Here is a 27369-nt window from a genome sequence, read left to right as displayed (position 1 = left end):
GACATATACTATTTACATGGGGGTTTGAGTTTACTCATTCAAATTAATATTTTAGACGGATTTTACGCATTTTAGCGTATTTTATTACTCCTGTTCATCCATATTGAAATAAAAAGTAAATTTGGACGATTTAAGAGGGGGCGCGCGTCGGTGCGCCCCCTACAAAGTCGCTGGTGGTCTAAAACAAGAAGACATAGGGCTTGAATATTGAGTATACCAATAGCATCAGCCAAGTTATTCAAGTTTGCCGCTGGGAACAGATTGACCACATAACGGAGTCTATTGTTTCTGTATTCACAAATATGAAAAAACACTATTTGCTATCTGAAATAATTGAAAAATACAACTACATAGTCAGGTGAAACTGATTTATTTGAATTTAAACAACCAATATTAACGATTTATTGATATTAATTAAGCAACTCATTTAACACATATCTTTAAATTGTGCATGGATCTTACAGCTCTTATACAATCACTTTTGTACTCAAAATAATAATCAGCAGATGTTCATGAACTTCTCAACTGTTCTAAACTGTTTGTAAGTTCGTGTTCAATGAAGTTTATTAGATTTACTTTCCTGAAAAAATATTTTATTATACACATCTAAAATAAAGCATTTTAAAGCATTTGTTCCGCTTTGCAGACATACATGTACATTCTAATTACAAGAAATACACAGTGAAGACAATGGCATGTATGTCACCATGTTTGTTGTACACAGTAACAAACACTGATGGCTATTTTTTTAATTTTTAAACCCATCCTATCTTTAAGGTCATATATTCGTATAACCTGTGTTTGAGCTATGACGTCATAGCTCTGACGTCATGTTTGATAGGTGACCGTGTGTGTCAGGGTTGATCACAAGTGCAAACTAGCCCATGTTGGATAAAAATACAAAATAAAATGAGTTTTGTCAAATTATTGATTAAAGCGCAGTATGGACGAGATTCTACATTATAATTCAAAGTTTACAGTATAATAAATGTGTATATAAATGGTGCCCAGAGGTCATGACCGACTCTGATTTTGAATGGTTTTAAAGGCAGAGGACTAACTACGAAGTATGCCATAGGGAACAGAACGACCCTTGTGTCTCTTATAAAACACTGAATCTTGTGTATTTCATTGACCGATGACCCGGGTGTCTTATAGTGACCACTGACCCAGGTGTATAATATTGACGGTTGACCCAGTTGTCTTATATTGACGGTTGACCCAGTTGTCTTATATTGACCGTTGACCCAGTTGTCTTATATTGACCGTTGACCCAGTTGTCTTATATTGACCGTTGACCCAGTTGTCTTATATTGACCGTTGACCCAGTTGTCTTATATTGACGGTTGACCCAGTTGTCTTATATTGACCGTTGACCCAGTTGTCTTATATTAAACGTTGACCTAGTTGTCTCATAAATAAATATTGAACGTTGACCCAGTTGTCTTATATTGAACGTTGGCCCAATTGGTTAATATTGAACGTTGACACAGTTGTCTTATATTAAACGTTGACCCATATGTCTTAAATTGACCGTTGACCCAGTTGTTTTATATTGACCGTTGACCCAGATGTCTTATATTGAACGTTGACCCAGTTGTCTTATATTGAACGTTGACCTAGTTGTCTTATGCTGAACGTTGACCCAGATATATTATGTTGAACGTTGACCCAGATATCTTATGTTGACCGTAGTCAAGTGTCTAATATTGACAGTTGCATTCACATTTATTAAGGTTTTTATCATATTTTGCATATACTTTTTTATTATACGTATAGTATTTTTATGGTGTATACATTACTTGTTCGTGGTGTATATTGGTTATTTTGTCGTTCATATATTGTATTGCATTATTTTCTTTATTTATAGTCAATTTTCCTATTAATAGTTCGTACAAACTGCATTACCTTTTGTCATTAAGTCAATTTGCATTTGAAAACTCCTTTGTCTTTTCTAAATTATATCAGAATTGTTTATTTGGACACGTTTTCTAACATGTCTTATGACGAAAAAGGTTTAAAGGTTTATCCGTGCAAAAAGGAAATACACAATAAAAACTCAAGAGAAATAGACATGGTGATTTTTTAACTTCTACGAAGCAACCCGCAAAAAATCATAATTTAGCAAACAAAAATGTTCTTCACACAGACACGTCGATACTGCAAAGCTTATAATCTTCTGCGGAGGGAACCGTGGTCGCTTTGTGGTGCATCATCACATTGAACTCCGAGCAAGAGGACACGTCCGAGCACGCACACATGTAGGTGCACGAGCGGCGTGTGGTGACCACGGGATCAGTGACGTCCCCGCCGGCGACAAGCCTGCACTTCGGGCGTCGTCCTTGGAACACGTCTGCGTTCCCAGACTTGGGATGTGACACCTGGAGGAAGATATCCGTGCATAGAAATGTTCGTCACGTAAACAGTACATCAAGGCAAGTGGCAAAATGCATTAAATAAAAGATGATACTTAAAGACCCGGAAGATGATATTTATCAACTGCATGTAAGTACCATTAAACAAAACATGGTCGTACCACCGTGACTTGGTCCGCTGTCCTGTTCTCACACGTGATGCCGTGACCGACCAGCGTCACGTTGAAGGGCATCGATTGGTTCACGTGACCGAGGTACTCCGTCGTCATGGTGACCCAGAGGCGCTGAGGTGTGTCCGTGGAGTTTCGCGATGGTAGCGGCACGCACGTTTCCACGTCCCCGTCAAGGACGAGGCCGAACGGTTGGAAGAAGGCGTCCAGCTTCGCTTTGGGTCCGTAAGAGAAGATCCCTGCATCCCACGCTGTGTGAGAGAGAAGTGAATAGGACATGGGCAGTTCACTTAATAGTAAATGTTCATGTTGTTACTTCTGTATATTGAAATGTTAAAGCTGCACTCTCATAGATTGAACGTTTTGACAACTTTTTATTTTTTGTCTTGGAACGAGCCAAATTTGCGCAAATCCATGGAAACCAGTTCTATAAGACTGCTGACAAAAAATTAGATCGCAGATTTTTATATTTAAGTTCAAAAATTGATGTTTTATGCATTTTTCTTAATCCGTTAGTAACGGTTTAAGTCATAAAACATTAATTTTCGAACGGAAATATAAAAATCTACGATCTGATTTTTTGTCAGCGATCTTATATCAATGTTTTGCAGATATTTACGCAAAACTTTGCTCTTTCCAAGACAAAAAATAAAAAAAAGTTGTAAAAATGGTATATCTGTAAGAGTGCAGCTTTAAACGTTTAAACTGAGTTACAATCCTACCAATAGTAATACGGACGGGTATATATCCTCAACATTGTATACATATAGATCTATAAACCCTAACTTGTTTGGGAATGCCACAATTTTCTACGAACAAGATGTGGTCCTAGTGCCTACTTGATTTCGTCACGATGGAGTAGTCTGATGGCGGGCAACTCCCGGCACTGTTCACCAACCGGAAGTACCGGCCAAGCAACGGCCGCTCAAGGCTGAACGTCGTATCACCGGCCGAGGACGCTGTCAAGGATGTGTTGAACTGGTAAATAGAACGGGTGTGTCATCAACGCTAGTGACATAGAACGGGTGTGTCATCAACGCTAGTGACATAGAACGGGTGTGTCATCAACGCTAGTGACATTATTTCGGAAATCGAATTTAACTTAATTTCAAACCAAACAAAACTTGAGTGTCGAAGCAGTTCGATATTTCAAACAAATGTGTGTTTGAATTTTCATATTCCAGTAGCTTAGCCTACAAGTATGTATTAAACTTTCCTAAAATAAATTACAGAAACAAAACAGGAGACTACTGTTTTTATAAAGCTTGCTGTGACACACCATATAACAAAACACTACACTTGAAGGCTCATAGGCAAAAGAATTATTTAAATATACATATAACACGAAATTTAACGAATAATGGTGACTTGTTCTTTTCAAAACAACAAATCTAACTTTGTTATTAATGGCAACTCTACTGAATGCTTACGTTCACGTAGCTCGGATAGTATTTTACGTTATCAGGGCTCCACTCCACCACCCAGTCTCCCGGAAACTCCGTCGGCACGTCTGCGTCTGGGACAGAGATACCGGTCAACACAACCGGCGTCGCCGTGGATTTCTGATGGAATATGTATAGGTGATGATATATGCACGGGTTCTGGCGCGGAGTAATATTGCTAGACGTCAGCAAGAACGAGTATACGAGTTCTGGTGAGGAGTAATATTGCAACGTCAGGAGTACAACATTGTTACACGCCAGAACGAGTATACGAGTTCTGGTGAGGAGTAATATTGCGAGACGTCAGCAAGAACGAGTATACGAGTTCTGGTGAGGAGTTATATTGCGAGACGTCAGGAGTACAACATTGTTACACGCCAGAACGAGTATACGAGTTCTGGTGCGGAGTGATATCGCGAGACTTCAGCCAGAACGAGTATACGAGTTCTGGTGAGGAGTAATATTGCGAGACGTCAGGAGTACAACATTGTTACACGCCAGAACGAGTATACGAGTTCTGGTGCGGAGTGATATCGCGAGACTTCAGCCAGAACGAGTATACGAGTTCTGGTGAGGAGTTATATTGCGAGACTTCAGGAGCACAACATTGTTTCACGTCAGAACTCGTATACGAGTTCTGGTGAGGAGTTATATTGCGAGACTTCAGCCAGAACGAGTATACGAGTTCTAGTGAAGAGTTATATTGCGAGACGTCAGCAAGAACGGCTCATTGTCGTTTGAACCCTTGCCTAGCTTCATCCTCTAAATGGGGATTACTTTTGTATTTTCGACTTATAAGCTTTCCCCTGAAGTCTTAATTGTATTATGGAATGCTAATGGAATACCGGAAATCGTTTAAATCCGTACCACATGCAACTAATTTGATACATACTAGCATTTTCATCTTTAGCATTATCTTATTATTATTATTAATATGTCCATGTATGTTTGTATACGTACCGGCATCACTGTGGAGACCGTGTAACTGCCCGTCCATATGTTATTTTCGGAGAACATGATGCCCATGCCGACGGACGTGTCCGATGTGTCGCTGGTGACCAAGTCCGGAACGTCCTTTAGGCGCACGGCGACGCGAAGCTGCATCAGATCCCCCGACACGTCGTCCACCGCTTGAATGTTACACATGAGCGGGAGTCGCATCACCCCGCGGTCGTTATCGCCCGACCCGTTCTTCCTGGTGTGACATAATATGGGTATTGACAAGAGGGCGTTTTTAAACGTTACTGTAACGACATAATTATATCCATTATTTTTTTAGAGATAGTTTCAAAACAAACTTTCTTTTTAAATATCGCCTGTACCACTTTAACACGTTACTTGTGTATTTGATAGGTACCTGTCAGTAACCGCTTGGGTATACAAAGGGTCATAATTAAAGTAGAGGACGTAAGAAGTATGAACTGTTTGTGGTTCACTTTTTTAGTCAAGTTTATAGTTCACTTACGTATACACAATGCTTTGTTTCTTCTTACTGCATTGTATATTTATCTTGACGTATGATCATTTCGTCTTTCTAAAACTTGGTAACGTATAGCTGAGCTGTTTGTATGTCTTATACCAATGTAAGTTAAGTTAGCAGCATAGCAGCAAGCTGCCAACAGATTATATATTAAAAACAAAATGAATAATGCTCCTTAGTTAGCAAAATTTGAGTAGAATATAACATTTAAATTATACAGGTATCGAATAAAACTCGGACCTTATCCAAAGGTAAGTTGAATGATCGACAGCTCAGCCAATATTAAACAAGCGAGGAACACCTCAAACTTACCAGTCGGATGTTTCAAGGCTGAGATCAGCGATGGGTGCGCACGCGACGTTGGGGCCCTTGTTGATGACTGATGAGCCGACGATGGCGAGACGAGCGTTGGCGATGTCGGTGGGGATGGGCGCCTCCAGGGTGAAAGGGCCGGCCACCACGTTACGCTGCGTGGTCACGTCGAGCAGGAAGTGGAGAATGGAGCCGGAAAGGAACGTGTCGGATGAACAGCTATGCGATATGTTGAAGTCGAAGTTCAGGTTCGACTGAAGATATAAACTTCATTTAAGCTATCGCTGCTGGTATTTGGATGCAATTCAGGGACACCTTGCCTCATGTGTATTGCTTTGTTTGTCATAAGCATATAGTTCACAATTATGATTTTTTGTTTTGTCAATGAGCACACTTCCCACAAATTTGATATCAACTTTCCCATCCACTTTTTTAATTTCTTGTGCTGCCGGTGATTTTTAGTCGAAAGCCAGAATAGTGGGTTGAGGAAATGGTGCATCCGCCCCCCCACCCCCCTTCCACACACACACACACCCCACCACTTCCACCAACCCTGTGATTTATCAGAGTGTACTTAGAATAGGAAAAATAGGCAAACTTTAATAAAATACAAGCATGCGTCATTTTAAAATAAAAAAGCAAGTACAATAAGGGAGCATATATTTTAAATTTAAGGATAAACAGAGCGCACGCCCAAACGTGTAAATTTCGGTTATACGGATATTTACACTTCAAATTACATTCCCTAAATGAACGCCCTTTCTGCAAATGTGAATATTTCCCGATGAACACAACATCTCCGGATGTGATCGGATCGCGAGTATAAATGGTAATAAGGGGCTGATCCAGGATGTGTTGTTAGAAGGGGCGGTTACTTAGGGTCGTTACCTTTTGACATGCGCCTCCTCTTCCGAAATAATTTTTAGTCAAAATGGTGGCTGAAAGGATGTATTGCTGTCATTAGCGTTTCAATTTTGTGTTAATTAGAATACAACCGGCATTTATGTAACAACCTGATCATTTCATAAATTCATTATATTAATTAATTAAGCGCGATCATGTTCTGCCCGTAGTTAATGTTCTGTCAGTGTCTTGTTATGTATGTTACATGTATGTAAATGTTTAAGTTTGTGACGTATGAAAGTAGTTGGTTCAGTATGAGTGATTTACCTATTTATAGATTTATAGAGGGCGCTCTTACTAATCAATTTACCCGTGCTAACTTTCCCGGTCACTCATTCCTGTACTGAACACCGCAACCAACGGACCACTATTCATTGTTTACGTAAAGTGTTTAATATTCTTGCAAAAGAGTATTTTGCTGCCGGTAGGTTAGATTGTTATTTCATATTAGATCGAGTGTATTGTTTTACTTTTATTCATTATATATATATACATGTATATATTGTGTAATTATCATTAATTATTGTGTTATTATTAAATACTACTGCAAAAAGGTGATGAATCATCTTTTATATTGCAGGCTTCATCCTCAACATCTACAATAAATATATATTCAAGACCTACAAAGGCGTTATATTATACCCCCGGTTACATTTATACACGGTATTTATCTAAACATACCGGATATGACGCTGTACCGTTTACGGTGAATATGACAGTCTGATCGGGCATGCCGTTCACAGAGACGTCGAGGACGTGCTGGTTGCCGTCCACGGCCCCCTGATTGTCTACTACCATCACGGCCACCGTCAACTTGATATTAGCGGAGGAGCCGGCTGGCCAGTTGAAGTTGGTCACCTTGGCTGTGTACACGGCTGAGTCAAACACGTGCGAAACGCCGGAAGCATGAAGCTGGATGGACGTGTCCTGTGGGTTCACACCACAAAGCACCCCCGTCCCTTGTTCCGTGGGGGACACTGAAACACAACACAATTACATCCAAAAAACGCAATTGTGATTTGGATACACACATAGAATTGTTTTGGATCAACCGGGAAATATGGATAGCTAAATTAAGCACGTGCTTTCCATTCTTATTCTGAAATTTAACACTGATATGTTCGTACACTCTTCAACGTACTATCTTAAGTAACGTATGAGTTAACTCGTCAACGTATTATCTTAAGTAACGTATTAGTTAACTCGTCAACGTACTATCTTAAGTAACGTTCGAGTTAACTCGTCAACGTACTATCTTAAGTAACGTACGAGTTAACTCGTCAACGTACTATCTTAAGTAACGTACGAGTTAACTCATCAACGTACTATCTCAATCAAGTACATTGGATGTTTACATGAAATATATTTCACATATATGAGCTACCCTACCTGACAGGATGCTGAGGGCGGAGTTGAATACGCCCTGGGGAGCGCTTGAGATGGTAATGGATAATTCCTGCATGGTGTTGGCAGGGATGGTCAGGTCGATGCTCGCTGTAGCCGCGCCACCCACCTCGATGTTTTCCGTCGTAGGGGATACCGTGAATGAGTCCTGCCGGAAAAACAAATATAAATGGTATTTATGTTTACACCCTCCGCCACAGTTTATAAGTTTATTCCAGACCGTAGGAAATGTTATTCTTTGGTTTCATATATAATGCTAAAAAAGTGACCAATATAAGCAAGAATGGAATGGAATTCAGATATACAAAGTTCAAGTAGAGCATTAACCTATCGATTGTATGCTGAATTTAAATTTCAACCATATTTAAATATTGTTAACATTGAAGAGTATAGAATCTCATCAACTAAATTACGAGTTTCGTCACATAGACTTTGTATAGAAAGAGGTCGATGGAAAAACCATACACTTATTCCAGTTAATGAAAGACTCTGTTTATTTTGTAACTCTTTAGAAGATGAATTTCACTTAATTTTGAATGTGAATGTTTCATATAACTAAGACAAACACTCATAAACAGATATTACCGTACCAACGTTAATGTTATAAAATTCAAAGATTCATTGCAACCAGTAAGTTGACAGTGATTTGATAAAAATAGCAACATTTTGTTATAAAGCATTTGCTGCAAGAAATTTACTGTTTTACAATTAGTAATATACGAGCATATATATAACTAAAACATTCAGTTTTACCTGAATTCATTATTTAATGAGTGCAAGTTACTCTCCTTTCGCTGTATCTTACTACATGTACATAATACTCATCGCCAACCATATGCATGTATTAACCATTGTATTTTGTATACTGTACTCATGGGCTTATGTTTTCCACAATTAACCAATATAAAAAAAAATAAAGCTGAATACAATAAGAAACCATCGAATGAATTATGAATGTCATTACTTGTTGAAATGCCATAGTAGAAGTCTTCATTCCATGAATATTTTTATTTCTATTGTGCAAACAGTTATAGATTTAGAACCTAGTTGTTGAGATTTCTTTTCTGAAAAACTAAAACTGAACTACTGGTAATTTAATCAATATATATAATCAGAACGTAAAATGTACGAACGATTGAGGCTGGAGTGCCGCCAGAGACGGTGACACTGAACGGCGCCAAGTAGATCTCCGTACCGTCAAAGTCCACACCGATACTCAGGTCAATGACGTCATCAAAGGGTGCGCTTGCCGCGTGCAGTACCACTTCCACCACAATCTGGAAGTCTGCCGTATTTGGGGACGCCGTCTGGGATTCTGCAAGAATATATTTCATAATGTTCTCTGTAATTTCAACTTCTTTACACAAATTAAGACTGATGTCAGAAAATGAAGTCAGATGAAACCCCACAATTGAATTCCCAGCTAAGGTAAAATAAATCTTTATTCTGTAACTAATTAATTACCGTCCGAAACTTACAATCCAGCAGAGCATTGACACATTCTTTTACAGAGTTATCAGACGTCGTCGTTTCTGGTTGTTTCTTTCCAACCTTTCAACTTTCAGTTTTACTGGCACCGGTATTGGCTTCAGTTTTACTGGCACCGGCATTGGTTTCAGTTTCACTGGTACCGGTATTGGCTTCAGTTTTACTGGCACCGGCATTGGTTTCAGTTTCACTGGCACCGATATTGGCTTCAGTTTTACTGGTACCGGTATTGGCTTTAGTTTAACTGCCACTGGTATTGGCTGGTTTTAGAGTCACTGGCACCGGCATTGGCTTCAGTTTTACTGGCTACGGAATAAGCTTTAGTTTTACTGGCACCGGTATTGGCTTCAGTTTTACTGGCACCGGTACTGGCTTTAGTTTTACTGGCACCGGTACTGGCTTCAGTTTTACTGGCATCGGTACTGGCTTCAGTTTTACTGGCACCGGCCTTGGTTACTTCCTTGGAAACTTCTGAAAATCTATATGAAAATATTTCGTACAAATCTAGACTACCAACTGGAGTTGCTTACCTTTGTTTATGAGTGTTCCGAGGTCGAGGACGAGGTGGCTGACCAGGGGGCACTTATCCCAAGCCTTCACCACAGCGTTGGGCACTTGGAACATGTAACTGTACGCCGACCCAACACTCGTCACCTGTAGGAAAGGACAACTGGATTTATCGACTTGTAGACGGACCCATTAAGTGGTCCGGTTACATTGTAGACATCACCTTAGTCTCCCGCCGCCACATCCGCGACACAGAGCATGTACGAATTTGCAGTGGGTGCCACTGGCACCGGATTTTCAAACTCAATCATTTTTTTAAAAAAATCAAAAAAAGATCTTATAATTCCTTACTAAAGATTATAATACCGAATATGTAAAAAAGATATTGATTTTTTTTTTTCAAATATGCACTTTGTACTGTATAATATACAGTACAAAGTGCATATTTAAAAAAATAATATTTTTCATTATTTTTTCACATATTCGGTATTATAATTTTTAGAGAAGAATTATAAGATTTTTTTTTTATTTAAAAAAAAAAAATGTTTGAGCTTGAAAATCCGGTGCCAGTGGTGGGTGCAATGAAAATACTTCCTCTAATAATGCATTACTTCGACAGTCTTACACATCGTCAGTACTTTAATCTGTCTACATTCGGTGCATTGTACAAACTATAGCAAATTGTGAAAACTATTCGTACATGTACGTGTACATGTCTTCCATGCGTTACTTCGACACGTACGTGTGAAAGTATTTTATACTGAACTTGTACGTGGACGTCCTTTATGCATTACTAGTTCATGTGCATGTGAACGTCTTTAATGCATTACTTGTACACGTTCGTATGGACGTCTTTTGTGCGTTTCTTGTACATGCATGTGTGGACGTTTATATGCGTTACTTGTACATGAACGTTTGAATGCGTGGAAGTCTTTCATCCTCTTTTTTAAAATGTGCGTGTTGACGCATTATATGCGCAGCCTCAATGTTAACTTTGCACAGACCCTAAGTTTTGAATCAGTGCGATTGCAGCTGGGACTCATACGCGTGTTTCTCGATCTCGCTAATGAACATCAGGCAACAGTCTGAAGGAACCTCTAAAAATATAAACCTATTCGGTGTAAAACAGTTTGCAACGCCTTGTTCGGTTCTCATCACTGATTCTCATATAGTGAACATTTTTTATAGTTTACGACTTAAAAAACCACTTGTGTAACGAACACTTGTCCTGGTCAATGATCTGACCTTGAGTTCTTGTACGAAGATATCCTTCCTGGTGGTGTTGAGAACGGCCACCTCCACGGTGACGGCGGTACGGGGCCGCGGGATTTCCATGGTGAGTGACGTCACGTGACCCACGCCGTTCACAATTGTGCTGTTGGGATCGAACGTAAATGTTGGATCCGCCGTCGCTGATGCGTGCTGGAATTTGTAACATAGAACATTCATGATAACACGTACTTTAATAAAACGGATCCCATGATTTATAATAAAAATATAGTTTTCACAATTGTTTATAACAATCTTTGGCGAGTTTTTATCAATGTTCGTTAACGAGTTTAATACTTTGTATCGAATGACTATGAATGTGGTATTTTACCATTACTAATTGGATAACCTACGACGCTAAATACATAATAAGCCGTTACATAGCGTGCAAATGTTCAACGCTATGCATTTATGACGTCACGTCAAAAGTTATCATACTAGCTCTATATGAAACATTTAATTCATAATGACATGATATCATGAGGGCGAAATTATTTAAAAGGAAGGAAGAGTATATTAGTTGGTGGATCTATGGGGTTGTATCACCTCTAATTGCATCCGTCAGAGCCATATCGCACAGGACAAACAGTCGAGTTCGATGTATCTTTACGCAAGCAGCGAGAAATGATACAATTCTAATTCCGACTTAAGTATTTTTTCTTTGATTTCATACCATTGAAAGAGGTATCTTTTAATATGAAAATAACAATAGTTAACTTAACAAAAACATTTGAATCAGACAGCAAACGCCCGTTTCTTTCCGTGTATTATTGCGGAAATAAATTTAGCACACGTGGCCACTGTTTGGAATCAGAAAAGTGTGTACTTCCGGTAGCCATATTGTATAATGAAATCATGACACAATTATCACAGAAGGTTAACGGGTATAAAATAGAGTAAATGGGCGCTTGCACAGGATTTTCAAATCTTAAAATGTAATACCCTCAAACTAAAAACAACGATGCTAAAAAGTGTTTTTCCAATACGACATGACCGAAACACATGCGACCTCGCCGAACACGTACCGCGGAATTAACGTCATGCACGATGACGTCGCATTGCGAGATCCAGATGTAATCGTTGCCGCCCTCGGTATACGCTTCTCCGGCGCTAAGCCAGTAGGTGGCACCGTCCGTCATGGAACCCAGCGAAACGAACACCACCTCGTACGTCACAGTCAGCTCGTATCCATTCGAGGTGGCCGATACATCCCCCAGCTCCAACACCACCCGTGTGTCGTATTGCACGATGTCCTGTGTTGGGCACAGGTGAAACAAGGGTTATAATATAGGTCTACAGGTTCTCATCATGTCAACATGTATGATAATAAACCCATATTTGCTCTCAAGTATGTTTACAGTGATGGAGTTTATTTCATTCGTATACGTGCTTTACTTCAAATGCTGTAAAACTTGTAATACTCGTCACAATCTCGGGAAAATAGTATGGTTAATAGTACTAAATAAATAATTAAATGAATAAATGAATGAACGAACGAACGAACGAACGAACGAACGAACGAACGAACGAATGAATGAATGACCGAATTAAAGAATGACCGAATGATTGAACAAACGAACGTTCGAACGAACAAATGAATGAATGAATAGCGAATAAATAAAATAAAAAAGTAAGATATGTACTCGAGTCCCCGAATGTTCTTTACTTACAAATGTAAGATTTGTACTCGTCTCCTCGAATGTTCTTTACTTACAGCAGTAGGATTTGTACCCGAGTCCCCGAATGTTCTTTATTTACAGCAGTAGGATTTGTACTCGAGTCCCCGAAAGTTCTTTATTTACAGCAGTAAGATGTGTTACTCAAGTCCTCGAATGTTCTTTATTTACAGCAGTAGGATTGGTACTCGAGTCCCCGAATGTTCTTTATTTACGGCAGTAGGATTGGTACTCGAGTCCCCGAATGTTCTTTATTTACGGCAGTAGGATTGGTACTCGAGTCATCGAATGTTCTTTATTTACGGCAGTAGGATTGGTACTCGAGTCCCCGAATGTTCTTTATTTACAGCAGTAGGATTGGTACTCGAGTCCCCGAATGTTCTTTATTTACAGCAGTAGGATTGGTACTCGAGTCATCGAAAGTTCTTTATTTACAGCAGTAGGATTGGTACTCGAGTCCCCGAATGTTCTTTATTTACAGCAGTAGGATTGGTACTCGAGTCCCCGAATGTTCTTTATTTACAGCAGTAGGATTGGTACTCGAGTCCCCGAATGTTCTTTATTTACAGCAGTAGGATTGGTACTCGAGTCCCCGAATGTTCTTTATTTTAACAGCAGTAGGATTGGTACTCGAGTCCCCGAATGTTCTTTATTTACAGCAGTAGGATTGGTACTCGAGTCCCCGAAAGTTCTTTATTTACAGCAGTAGGATTGGTACTCGAGTCCCCGAAAGTTCTTTATTTACAGCAGTAGGATTGGTACTCGAGTCCTTGAATGTTCTTTATTTACGGCAGTAGGATTGGTACTCGAGTCCTTGAATGTTCTTTATTTACAGCAGTAGGATTGGTACTCGAGTCCCAGAATGTTCTTTATTTACAGCAGTAGGATTGGTACTCGAGTCCCCGAATGTTCTTTATTTACAGCAGTAGGATTGGTACTCGAGTCCCCGAATGTTCTTTATTTACAGCAGTAGGATTGGTACTCGAGTCCCCGAATGTTCTTTATTTACAGCAGTAGGATTGGTACTCGAGTCATCGAATGTTCTTTATTTACAGCAGTAGGATTGGTACTCGAGTCCCCGAATGTTCTTTATTTACAGCAGTAGGATTGGTACTCGAGTCCCCGAAAGTTCTTTATTTACAGCAGTAGGATTGGTACTCGAGTCCCCGAATGTTCTTTATTTACGGCAGTAGGATTGGTACTCGAGTCCCCGAATGTTCTTTATTTACAGCAGTAGGATTGGTACTCGAGCCCTGAATGTTCTTTATTTACAGCAGTAGGATTGGTACTCGAGTCCCCGAATGTTCTTTATTTACAGCAGTAGGATTGGTACTCGAGTCCCCGAATGTTCTTTATTTACAGCAGTAGGATTGGTACTCGAGTCCCCGAATGTTCTTTATTTACAGCAGTAGGATTAGTACTCGAGTCCCCGAAAGTTCTTTATTTACAGCAGTAGGATTGGTACTCGAGTCCCCGAATGTTCTTTATTTACGGCAGTAGGATTGGTACTCGAGTCCCCGAATGTTCTTTATTTACGGCAGTAGGATTGGTACTCGAGTCATCGAATGTTCTTTATTTACAGCAGTAGGATTGGTACTCGAGTCATCGAATGTTCTTTATTTACAGCAGTAGGATTGGTACCCGAGTCCCCGAATGTTCTTTATTTACAGCAGTAGGATTGGTACCCGAGTCCCCGAATGTTCTTTATTTACAGCAGTAGGATTGGTACCCGAGTCATCGAATGTTCTTTATTTACGGCAGTAGGATTGGTACTCGAGTCCCCGAATGTTCTTTATTTACGGCAGTAGGATTGGTACTCGAGTCCCCGAATGTTCTTTATTTACAGCAGTAGGATTAGTACTCGAGTCCCCGAAAGTTCTTTATTTACAGCAGTAGGATTGGTACTCGAGTCCCCGAATGTTCTTTACTTACAGATGTAGGATTTGTACTCGAGTCCCGGAATGTTCTTTATTTACAGCAGTAGGATTTGTACTCGAGTCCCCGAATGTTCTTTATTTACAGCAGTAGGATTTGTACTCGAGTCCCCGAATGTTCTTTACTTACAGATGTAAGATTTGTACTCGAGTCCCCGAAAGTTCTTTATTTACAGCAGTAGGATTGGTACTCGAGTCCCCGAATGTTCTTTATTTACAGCAGTAGGATTGGTACTCGAGTCCCCGAATGTTCTTTACTTACAGATGTAGGATTTGTACTCGAGTCCCCGAATGTTCTTTATTTACAGCAGTAGGATTGGTACTCGAGTCCCCGAAAGTTCTTTATTTACAGCAGTAGGATTGGTACTCGAGTCATCGAATGTTCTTTATTTACAGCAGTAGGATTTGTACTCGAGTCCCCGAATGTTCTTTATTTACAGCAGTAGGATTGGTACTCGAGTCCCCGAATGTTCTTTATTTACAGCAGTAGGATTGGTACTCGAGTCCCCGAATGTTCTTTATTTACAGCAGTGGGATTGGTACCCGAGTCATCGAATGTTCTTTATTTACAGCAGTGGGATTGGTACCCGAGTCCTCGAATGTTCTTTATTTACAGCAGTAGGATTGGTACTCGAGTCATCGAATGTTCTTTATTTACAGCAGTAGGATTGGTACTCGAGTCCCCGAATGTTCTTTATTTACAGCAGTAGGATTGGTACTCGAGTCCCCGAATGTTCTATATTTACAGCAGTAGGATTTGTACTCGAGTCCCCGAAAGTTCTTTATTTACATCAGTAGGATTTGTACTCTAGTCCCCGAATGTTCTTTATTTACAGCAGTAGGATTGGTACTCGAGTCCCCGAATGTTCTTTATTTACAGCAGTAGGATTGGTACTCGAGTCCCCGAATGTTCTTTATTTACAGCAGTAGGATTGGTACTCGAGTCCCCGAATGCTCTTTATTTACAGCAGTAGGATTGGTACTCGAGTCCCCGAATGTTCTTATCTAACAGAAGTAAGATTTGTACTCGAGTCCCCGAATGTTCTTAATTACAGCAGAAAGATGTGTATTGGAGTCTTCGAATGTTTTTAATTACAGCTGTAAAATTTATACTCGAGTCATCGAATGTTCTTAACTTACAGCAGTAAAATTTGTACTCTAGTCCTCGAATGTTCTTTATTTACAGCAGTAGGATTTGTACTCAAGTCTTCGATATTTTTTTTACAGCAGTAAGATTTGTAATTGAGTGCTCGAATGTTCCTTTATTTACAGTAGCAAGATATATAGCCCTCGAATGTTCTATACTTACAACTGTAGGATTTGAACACGAGTCCTCGAATTGTCTTCATTTTACGGCAGTAGGATTGGTACTCGAGTCCCCGAATGTTCTTTATTTACAGCAGTAGGATTGGTACCCGAGTCCCCGAATGTTCTTTATTTACAGCAGTAGGATTGGTACTCGAGTCCCCGAATGTTCTTTATTTACAGCAGTAGGATTTGTACTCCAGTCATCGAATGTTCTTTATTTACAGCAGTAGGATTGGTACTCGAGTCCCCGAATGTTCTTTATTTACGGCAGTAGGATTTGTACTCGAGTCCCGGAATGTTCTTTATTTACAGCAGTAGGATTAGTACTCGAGTCCCCGAAAGTTCTTTATTTACAGCAGTAGGATTGGTACTCGAGTCCCCGAATGTTCTTTACTTACAGATGTAGGATTTGTACTCGAGTCCCCGAATGTTCTTTATTTACAGCAGTAGGATTGGTACTCGAGTCCCCGAATGTTCTTTATTTACAGCAGTAGGATTGGTACTCGAGTCATCAAATGTTCTTTATTTACAGCAGTAGGATTGGTACTCGAGTCCCCGAATGTTCTTTATTTACAGCAGTAGGATTGGTACTCGAGTCCCCGAATGTTCTATATTTACAGCAGTAGGATTTGTACTCGAGTCCCCGAAAGTTCTTTATTTACAGCAGTAGGATTTGTACTCGAGTCCCCGAATGTTCTTTATTTACAGCAGTAGGATTGGTACTCGAGTCCCCGAATGTTCTTTATTTACAGCAGTAGGATTGGTACTCGAGTCCCCGAAAGTTCTTTATTTACGGCAGTAGGATTGGTACTCGAGTCCCCGAATGTTCTTTATTTACGGCAGTAGGATTGGTACCCGAGTCCCCGAATGTTCTTTATTTACAGCAGTAGGATTGGTACTCGAGTCCCCGAATGTTCTTTATTTACAGCAGTAGGATTGGTACTCGAGTCCCCGAATGTTCTTTATTTACAGCAGTAGGATTGGTACTCGAGTCATCGAATGTTCTTTATTTACAGCAGTAGGATTGGTACTCGAGTCCCCGAATATTCTTTATTTACAGCAGTAGGATTGGTACTCGAGTCATCGAATGTTCTTTATTTACAGCAGTAGGATTGGTACTCGAGTCCCCGAATGTTCTTTATTTACAGCAGTAGGATTGGTACTCGAGTCCCCGAATGTTCTTTATTTACAGCAGTAGGATTGGTACCCGAGTCCCCGAATGTTCTTTATTTACAGCAGTAGGATTGGTACTCGAGTCCCCGAATGTTCTTTATTTACAGCAGTAGGATTGGTACCCGAGTCCCCGAATGTTCTTTATTTACAGCAGTAGGATTGGTACTCGAGTCCCCGAATGTTCTTTATTTACAGCAGTAGGATTGGTACTCGAGTCCCCGAATGTTCTTTATTTACAGCAGTAGGATTGGTACCCGAGTCATCGAATGTTCTTTATTTACAGCAGTGGGATTGGTACCCGAGTCCTCGAATGTTCTTTATTTACAGCAATAGGATTGGTACTCGAGTCATCAAATGTTCTTTATTTACAGCAGTAGGATTGGTACTCGAGTCCCCGAATGTTCTTTATTTACAGCAGTAGGATTGGTACTCGAGTCCCCGAATGTTCTATATTTACAGCAGTAGGATTTGTACTCGAGTCCCCGAAAGTTCTTTATTTACAGCAGTAGGATTTGTACTCGAGTCCCCGAATGTTCTTTATTTACAGCAGTAGGATTTGTACTCGAGTCCCCGAATGTTCTTTATTTACAGCAGTAGGATTGGTACTCGAGTCCCCGAATGTTCTTTATTTACAGCAGTAGGATTGGTACTCGAGTCCCCGAATGTTCTTTATTTACGGCAGTAGGATTGGTACCCGAGTCCCCGAATGTTCTTTATTTACAGCAGTAGGATTGGTACTCGAGTCCCCGAATGTTCTTTATTTACAGCAGTAGGATTGGTACTCGAGTCCCCGAATGTTCTTTATTTACAGCAGTAGGATTTGTACCCGAGTCATCGAATGTTCTTTATTTACAGCAGTAGGATTGGTACTCGAGTCCCCGAATATTCTTTATTTACAGCAGTAGGATTGGTACTCGAGTCATCGAATTTTCTTTATTTACAGCAGTAGGATTGGTACTCGAGTCCCCAAATGTTCTTTATTTACAGCAGTAGGATTGGTACTCGAGTCCCCGAAAGTTCTTTATTTACAGCAGTAGGATTGGTACCCGAGTCCCCGAATGTTCTTTATTTACAGCAGTAGGATTGGTACTCGAGTCCCCGAATGTTCTTTATTTACAGCAGTAGGATTGGTACCCGAGTCCCCGAATGTTCTTTATTTACAGCAGTAGGATTGGTACTCGAGTCCCCGAATGTTCTTTATTTACAGCAGTAGGATTGGTACTCGAGTCCCCGAATGTTCTTTATTTACAGCAGTGGGATTGGTACCCGAGTCATCGAATGTTCTTTATTTACAGCAGTGGGATTGGTACCCGAGTCCTCGAATGTTCTTTATTTACAGCAATAGGATTGGTACTCGAGTCATCAAATGTTCTTTATTTACAGCAGTAGGATTGGTACTCGAGTCCCCGAATGTTCTTTATTTACAGCAGTAGGATTGGTACTCGAGTCCCCGAATGTTCTATATTTACAGCAGTAGGATTTGTACTCGAGTCCCCGAAAGTTCTTTATTTACAGCAGTAGGATTTGTACTCGAGTCCCCGAATGTTCTTTATTTACAGCAGTAGGATTGGTACTCGAGTCCCCGAATGTTCTTTATTTACAGCAGTAGGATTGGTACTCGAGTCCCCGAATGTTCTTTATTTACAGCAGTAGGATTGGTACTCGAGTCCCCGAATGTTCTTTATTTACGGCAGTAGGATTGGTACCCGAGTCCCCGAATGTTCTTTATTTACAGCAGTAGGATTGGTACTCGAGTCCCCGAATGTTCTTTATTTACAGCAGTAGGATTGGTACTCGAGTCCCCGAATGTTCTTTATTTACAGCAGTAGGATTTGTACTCGAGTCATCGAATGTTCTTTATTTACAGCAGTAGGATTGGTACTCGAGTCCCCGAATGTTCTTTATTTACAGCAGTAGGATTGGTACTCGAGTCATCGAATGTTCTTTATTTACAGCAGTAGGATTGGTACTCGAGTCCCCGAATGTTCTTTATTTACAGCAGTAGGATTGGTACTCGAGTCCCCGAAAGTTCTTTATTTACAGCAGTAGGATTGGTACTCGAGTCCCCGAATGTTCTTTATTTACAGCAGTAGGATTGGTACTCGAGTCCCCGAATGTTCTTTATTTACAGCAGTAGGATTGGTACCCGAGTCCCCGAATGTTCTTTATTTACAGCAGTAGGATTGGTACTCGAGTCCCCGAATGTTCTTTATTTACAGCAGTACTCGAGTCATCGAATGTTCTTTACTTACGGCAGTAGGATTGGTACTCGAGTCCCCGAATGTTCTTTATTTACAGCAGTAGGATTGGTACTCGAGTCCCCGAAAGTTCTTTATTTACAGCAGTAGGATTGGTACTCGAGTCCCCGAATGTTCTTTATTTACGGCAGTAGGATTGGTACTCGAGTCCCCGAATGTTCTTTATTTACGGCAGTAGGATTGGTACTCGAGTCATCGAATGTTCTTTATTTACAGCAGTAGGATTGGTACTCGAGTCCCCGAATGTTCTTAATTACAGCAGAAAGATGTGTATTGGAGTCTTCGAATGTTTTTAATTACAGCTGTAAAATTTATACTCGAGTCATCGAATGTTCTTAACTTACAGCAGTAAAATTTGTACTCTAGTCCTCGAATGTTCTTTATTTACAGCAGTAGGATTTGTACTCAAGTCTTCGATATTTTTTTTACAGCAGTAAGATTTGTAATTGAGTGCTCGAATGTTCCTTTCTTTACAGTAGCAAGATATATAGCCCTCGAATGTTCTATACTTACAACTGTAGGATTTGAACACGAGTCCTCGAATTGTCTTCATTTATCGCAGTAGGAGTTGTACTATAGTACTCCAATGTTCTTTACTTACAACAGCAAGATTTGTACTCGAGTGCAGCAATGTTCTTTACTTACAACAGCAAGATTTGTACTCGAGTGCAGTTATGTTCTTTACTTACAACACCAAGATTTGTACTCGAGTGCAATTATGTTCTTTACTTACAACAGCAATATTTGTACTCGAGTGCAGTAATGTTATTTACTTACAACACCAAGATTTGTACTCGAGTGCAGTAATGTTCTTTACTTACAGCGGTAAGATCTGTAGTAGAGTCTTCATATGTGTGCGTGACGAAGGCGCTAATGTTGCCAGTGATGGACAGCTCGGCATGGTTCTTGCTGGAGGTTGGTGAGGAGCCAAAGGCCATCACCAGCTCCGTCGTCGATGGCAGCAGCTCGATAGAAACGTCTTAAAAGTCGAGAATCATCATCAATTAAGATTAGAGAGAGAGAGAGGGGAGGGGGGGGGGGGGAGAGAGAGAGAGAGACATCGTAAAACGTGATATCTATTCCCTACAAGAGAGATACGCCGTAAAACCTGAGATACAGGAGAAAGACATCGTAAAACATGGTATCCATGCCCTACAAGATAGATACGCCGTAAAACATGAGATACAGGAGAGAGACATCGTAAAACATGATATCCATGCCCTACAAGAAAGATACGCCGTAAAACATGAGATACAGGAGAGAGACATCGTAAAACATGATATCCATGCCCTACAAGATAGATACGCCGTAAAACATGAGATACAGGGGAGAGACATCGTAAAACATGATATCCATGCCCTACAAGATAGATACGCCGTAAAACATGAGATACAGGAGAGAGACATCGTAAAACATGATATCCATGCCCTACAAGATAGATACGCCCGAAAACCTGAGGTACAGGCGAGATACATCGTAAAATAGTATATCCATGCCCTACAAGAAAGATACGCCGTAAAACATGAGATACAGGAGAGAGACATCGTAAAACATGATATACTGTAATATGAAACATAGGGTATTTTTGAATTTTTTCAAATCTCATTTTATGTTTATGGCAATGTATTATATTGATGATATACATGTTCAAGTATGAATAAAATATTATTTTAGCTAGTTGAAATTATTTATTGTGACTTTAATGAGCCTTTGTCATCAAGCCACTGTTGAATAATGCAGTCACGATTTATAACGTTACATTGCTATTAAATAAATATATTGAATTTGTCTTTGTATAATTAGCGCCAGGCTGCTTAACTACTTTACGGACATTAATTAACATTCTTAAATAAAAACAAAAATCGTACCGTTGACGGTTGTGCCGGGCACAAACTTGGCGGAGACGGTGATCGGTATGACCTGACCTATGTATATGTCCGTGATGGTACCGCAATCGATGTCCAGGGTGGTTTCTGTGGGCGCCTGACACCAGACGTCACACACTGCAAGTCACGTGACATGGCTTTCAATGTTTAAACAGTTTACTTATATGAGTCATTAGGTTTTTGACACTATCTTAGAATTGTGTATAGACACTTTTGTATATCTTCATTTCAGAATTTATAAATAATATCTTAAAAAAAGATAAAACATTGCTCGACCACTCAAAACATAGATAAGAGATGTTCATACCTTGCATTTGATACCATAATCGGTGCTTAAGTTGAAAGGAAATTGCATAAAACTGGAGAAAAATGAGAAGAAAAAAAACCTGAATGGAATTCCCTGATCTATTCTTAGAATGGAACTGCTTCATTATAAATGGATACAATATTTACCAAATATATGTAAAAATACATCATTTCGATCTTAGCCAAACTATCATTTACTGTTGTATTGCTAGACTTAAGTCGATTTTGTTTTAATTTCTTTTCGGTGCTAAGAGTAACTCTCATCTTTTGCATAGCTAAAGAATATGCATACTTTTAGGTCACATGTCAATAAATTGAAAAGGTCATATCACACTATAGGAAGTTGCAGGAGTTCATTCCCTTCGCATCACCGTGTTCTCAGTCCTAATATTAAATGTGCTGTTAAAGCTGCACTCTCACAGATTGACCTTCTTGAAAACTGTTTTTATTTTTTGTCTTGGAACGAGCCAATTTATGCGAAAATGCATGTAAACCAGTCATATAAGACTGCTGACAAAACACTAGATTGCAAATTTTTATATTTAAAAAAAATGTTTAAAGAATTAAAACATTAATTTTGGAACGGAAATATGAATATCTGCGATCTGATCTTTTGTCGGCAGTCTTATATCACTGGTTTGCAGATATTTTCGCAATAATTAGCTCATTCCAAGACAAAAAATAAAATAAAAAGTTGTAAAAACGGTCAATCTGTGAGAGTGCAGCTTTTTTAAAGGATTTATGGTATCTTTTTATACATTTAAAGTTTGTATGTTTGTCAGTGTCGTATAATACCGTGTTCTTTGAATTGTTAAGATGATTCCCTGTTGCTCAACTTAATGATTTTATTGTTGAAATAAAATTTATGAATGCGTATTTCGTCGGAATTGCTTTAATATTGGTCACACATTCGGAAACTATACTTGATTTGTATTTCGAACTCGGTAGCCAATTGTATAAAACTGGTGAAGTTTTTGGTTTGATTAACGTTGGCAAACTATTTATTGATTGGTCAATATTTATCAGCAAATGATATTGACCAATGAAATCATTCAAATGTGAAAACTAACTAAAATTTAACCTTTGGGCAACTTATCCAAGTTTTATACTATCGACTAATGAAATGGATGTAAGCCCATATGCAAGTACGAGTAATTTGAGTGCAAAGCTGTGTTTTGTGGATTTTAACTACACGTGTATACTTTTATTCTTCCACGAATGATTAAAACACAGTCTTTAGAATACAACCTATATAATTGCAGAAAGGCATTCTAGTACTAGGCTTAATCATTAAGGAATTTCATCTTTCGCGGGTGTTTAAACTTCCACCTACTGCTACTTATCCTTTACACGGTCCCTGTGTCAGGTTTTGCGTTGACAATGTGTCAACCAATGAGGTAGTATTCTTACACAGTAAAATGACCTGAAGTAACATTTTAATGATTAAGATAGGCTCGTTCGCTACGCTCACTTTGCCAATTCTTAACCATTAAAATGTTTCTTCATGTAAATATATATATCGGTTATAAGGATGTATTTAATCGATCCACATGATTTCAGTTATTATCAATCATTATTTCATTGTAACATTCTTAAATTCCTCCTGTTTGATTGAGCATGGCATTCGATTGCGTCCGTTAGACGTTTATTTTTACGCACATCGATGAAAAACCAAAGTTACGCGATATTTTTACGCATACCGATGCAAAAGTGCCTAAAGAATTCTACCAAAGTTATTTCGATTTCCTTGAAAAAGGGTGGGAGGAAAAGGGCATCTGCTATACTGGTGAAAAGATGTATCCCACACCTCGTTTCGGATAATGTACAGTAAAACTTATTTCCGTAAGGGTCGGGACGAAAAAGGGTCGGTCGGGCTAGTGGAAACAAAACAAATATGCTTAACTTTCAACATGCAATTAGATCTACATAAAACACTACCACACTTAAGCTTTAAAGTTATCTGACAGTTCTTTAATATTATATACAAATAGTGAATACACGAACATTTTACTAGTTTCTCGAAACCTTTTAATTATGATATAACTATAAAGGAGTGCAGCATATTTGTACAGATCTATATTACTAATATATGGTAGTAAGGGCAGTTGTATCATTACGGTGTTGTTTTTTTAAATTAGACAGTTTCTGCTCTAATTTTATCGCATATGCCATATCAAACGCTTCTAAAAATACCAAAGGGGTAAAATTTCCAACCAACGGGAAATCTTTAACCCCCAGGGACAAATAATGGTTTTAACCCCCAGGGACAGATAATGGTTGTAACCCCCAGGGACAAATAATGGTTTTAACCCCCAGGGACAGATAATGGTTGTAACCCCCAGGGACAAATAATGGTTGTAACCCCCAGGGACAAATAATGGTTGTAACCCCCAGGGACAGATAATGGTTGTAACCCCCAGGGACAGATAATGGTCATCTAAACTAAGCAATATGAATTGAAATTTTAAAATGGGGCTGGTTTTTAAATGTTTTTGCTTGAAGCTGTTAGTTGCCTGTTCCGTGGATAGCCCTTCTGTAATCCAATTAACTATAACCAAGTTAAAACAAGTGAAACACAATGATTTTCCTCATATCAATAATACTATCGTTATATTGACAAAAGATTTTGAATAGAGCATTCATATTTCAATCGAATCTGAATAAACAAGACACATTGTTCCATATTGATTTCAAATTTATGAACGTGCAATTATTCTGGCAGCTGATTTATTCTATTTCGTGTTTAAGCCGTTTCAGGGTGAAAGGGCGGACAGGCACCAAGTTGAGGGTCGAAAATACACCATGTGGCGGGGCAAAAATGACGGTATGAAAATGCAAAAATGTTATGCAATGGCGCATTTTTGCCACGCCACTTGACGCATATTTGCCACATTTTTTGGCTGCTTAAAAGGTGTCGTGCACTAAATTACACGGTTTTAACTCTGGAATATGTCAAATTGACAACACTTAATGTTTTAAAACGTTTATGAGTCATTAAATTGCGATGGGCTACATAAAATGAAGTTCAATACAATAAACTAAAACAAGCCACTGAAACACAGATATTTCTTTTCTATCTATATTTCACCTTTGTATGTATAATTGAATTTTTCTCGGTCATGCATTTTTCTTTCTTGACGTCCTTAAATACGGACATGAAATTTATGATGTCTAGCAATGAAGCGTGACGGAGCCAACGAGTGGTTAAACTGTATATCACACACTTTTGATAGAATATTGTCAAACTTTATCATACAGTATATCTCTGACTGACCCACCTCTGATCTCAAGTCAAGATTTGGACTGCACCTTTAACCAACTCAAATGCTGACAACATTCCAAATGACGCAGAGGTCATTAACTTCAAACTTTTGAACACATCAAGTCAAATCTGTGACTTGCTAAAGTAAGACAACACCGATTATTTTTAACAGTAACGAACTGAAATAAATGAAGTGCAGTTTGCGTGTAAATTAAAAAAAAATAAGATAAAAATATTCTGTTGTATAATACACAAATAGAAATAGGAAAGAAGAAAATAAAACGAGATAAATCCTACCGGACAACGACACTGCGAACACGAAAAACGCCCAATGGAACTTCATCACTTGACATTTATGAACGTTTACACCAAGATTGAAGCCGCAACTGTTGTCTGGTAAAAATCAAGGCACCAAGCACGTGACGTAGAGCGCAGCCACCCGTGCAAGTTACTATAACACTCGTGTACTTGGTGTTTAAATATTCACGGCATCTAATTTCAAGTCTGCTATCAGGGGACGATTTCATTTACGTATTTGAAGTTGAAAGCTAAATCATAAATGTTTAATAAGTGACACATTATATTCGTAGCTATATCGGATATTTGAACAGGATGATTGAATTACAATGCGTTCTGTCTCCGTATACATTGACTGGCACTGGCTTTGAAGGCAACCACATTCGTCCAGAAACGCACACTTAATATTCCTTTCCGACGAAAACATTTAAAAATTCGATTTCGAAATAGACCATATTCAACTCACAACATTCATATTTGAATGTCAAATTTCGTGCTGGCACGATATTCATTTTTGAATGCCCAATGTCCAATGTCGTGCCAGCACGGCATCCATTTTTTAGTATCCAATGTCCAATGTCGTGCCAGCACGATATTCATTTTTTAGTATCCAATGTCCAATGTCTTGCAAGCACGGCATTTATTTTTGAATGTCGAATGGTGTACCAGGACGGCATTCATTTTTGAATGTCCAATGTCCAATGTCCAATGTCATGCCAGCACGGCTTTCATTTTTGAGTGCCCAATGTTCTACGTCGTGCTGGCAAGAGATTCATTTATGTATGTCCAATGTCCAATGACGTGCTGGCAAGAGATTCATTTATGTATGTCCAATGTCCAATGACGTGCTGGCAAGACATTCATTTATGTATGTCCAATGTCCAATGACGTGCTGGCAAGACATTCATTTATGTATGTCCAATGTCCAATGACGTGCTGGCAAGACATTCATTTATGTATGTCCAATGACGTGCTGGCAAGACATTCATTTATGTATGTCCAATGACGTGCTGGCAAGACATTCATTTATGTATGTCCAATGACGTGCTGGCAAGAGATTCATTTATGTATGTCCAATGACGTGCTGGCAAGGCATGCATTTTTGAATGTCCAATGTCCCTTCTTTGTCGTGCCAGCACGACTTTCATTTTTGAATGTCCAATATGCATCCAATGTCGTGCCAGCACGACTTTCATTTTTGAATGTCCAATATGCATCCAATGTCGTGCCAGCACGACTTTCATTTTTGAATGTCCAATATGCATCCAATGTCGTGCCAGCACGACTTTCATTTTTGAATGTCCAATGTCCGTCCAATGTCGTGCCAGCACGACTATCATTTTTGAATGTCTAATGTCGTGCTAGCACGACTATCATTTTTGAATGTCAAATGTCCAATGTCGTATGTCTAGCTTCACACTCATCAACAAATGAAAACATTTTTTGTTCGAAAAAATGATGGCAAAGCAGCCGAAAAATAACTATTTGAAAAGTTGTCAACTTGTTATATTAAGGTTAGATTGCTCATTAAAATAATTTGACAAATATTGACCAATACATATATGTCTTGGCTAACTCTAACCAACTGGCTGCAGAAACCAATTTTCCATCGAAAGCAACCTCAGATGTATATGAACGGTTTACAACGTCAGAAATCTTTACATTTAACTACGCTGCAAGTAGACAGTTTAGTAATTTCAATTAAGTAGTTAAACTTAAGGTAGCACCCCTAATGGGCATCATTTCAAACTATGATCAGCTAGATAATTTCTTAATGTGTATTATTTCCTGGATTCAAAATCAAAATTTAAAAGAGATTTACCGTCAAATAACAATTTAATTTAAATTTGAAATACCCTACCACCGTTTCAGAATTTTCGATAAAAACGACATCACCCGAGAGACAAGAAAAAAAACCT

General features: G+C 39.1%; 1 protein-coding gene across 1 annotated transcript; it reads right to left on the bottom strand.

Annotated features, from left to right (window-relative positions):
- Positions 1–354: 354 nt before the first annotated feature.
- Positions 355–25588, bottom strand: LOC128215779 (uncharacterized). Its single transcript, XM_052922348.1, has 15 exons — positions 25451–25588; positions 21568–21702; positions 20521–20678; positions 12376–12603; positions 11327–11503; positions 10105–10228; positions 9220–9401; positions 8072–8234; positions 7364–7659; positions 5780–6033; positions 4948–5182; positions 3976–4107; positions 3385–3523; positions 2537–2796; positions 355–2381 (listed from the first exon to the last, which is right to left on the bottom strand). Exons 1-15 carry the CDS (start codon positions 25494–25496, stop codon positions 2142–2144), a joined length of 2769 nt encoding a protein of 922 aa, XP_052778308.1. The 5' UTR covers positions 25497–25588; the 3' UTR covers positions 355–2141.
- Positions 25589–27369: the final 1781 nt, after the last annotated feature.

This window comes from Mya arenaria, chromosome 14 (genome assembly GCF_026914265.1).
Source record: "Mya arenaria isolate MELC-2E11 chromosome 14, ASM2691426v1".
Classification (NCBI taxonomy): Eukaryota; Metazoa; Mollusca; class Bivalvia; order Myida; family Myidae; genus Mya; species Mya arenaria.
This window is presented reverse-complemented; position numbering and strand designations above follow the sequence as displayed.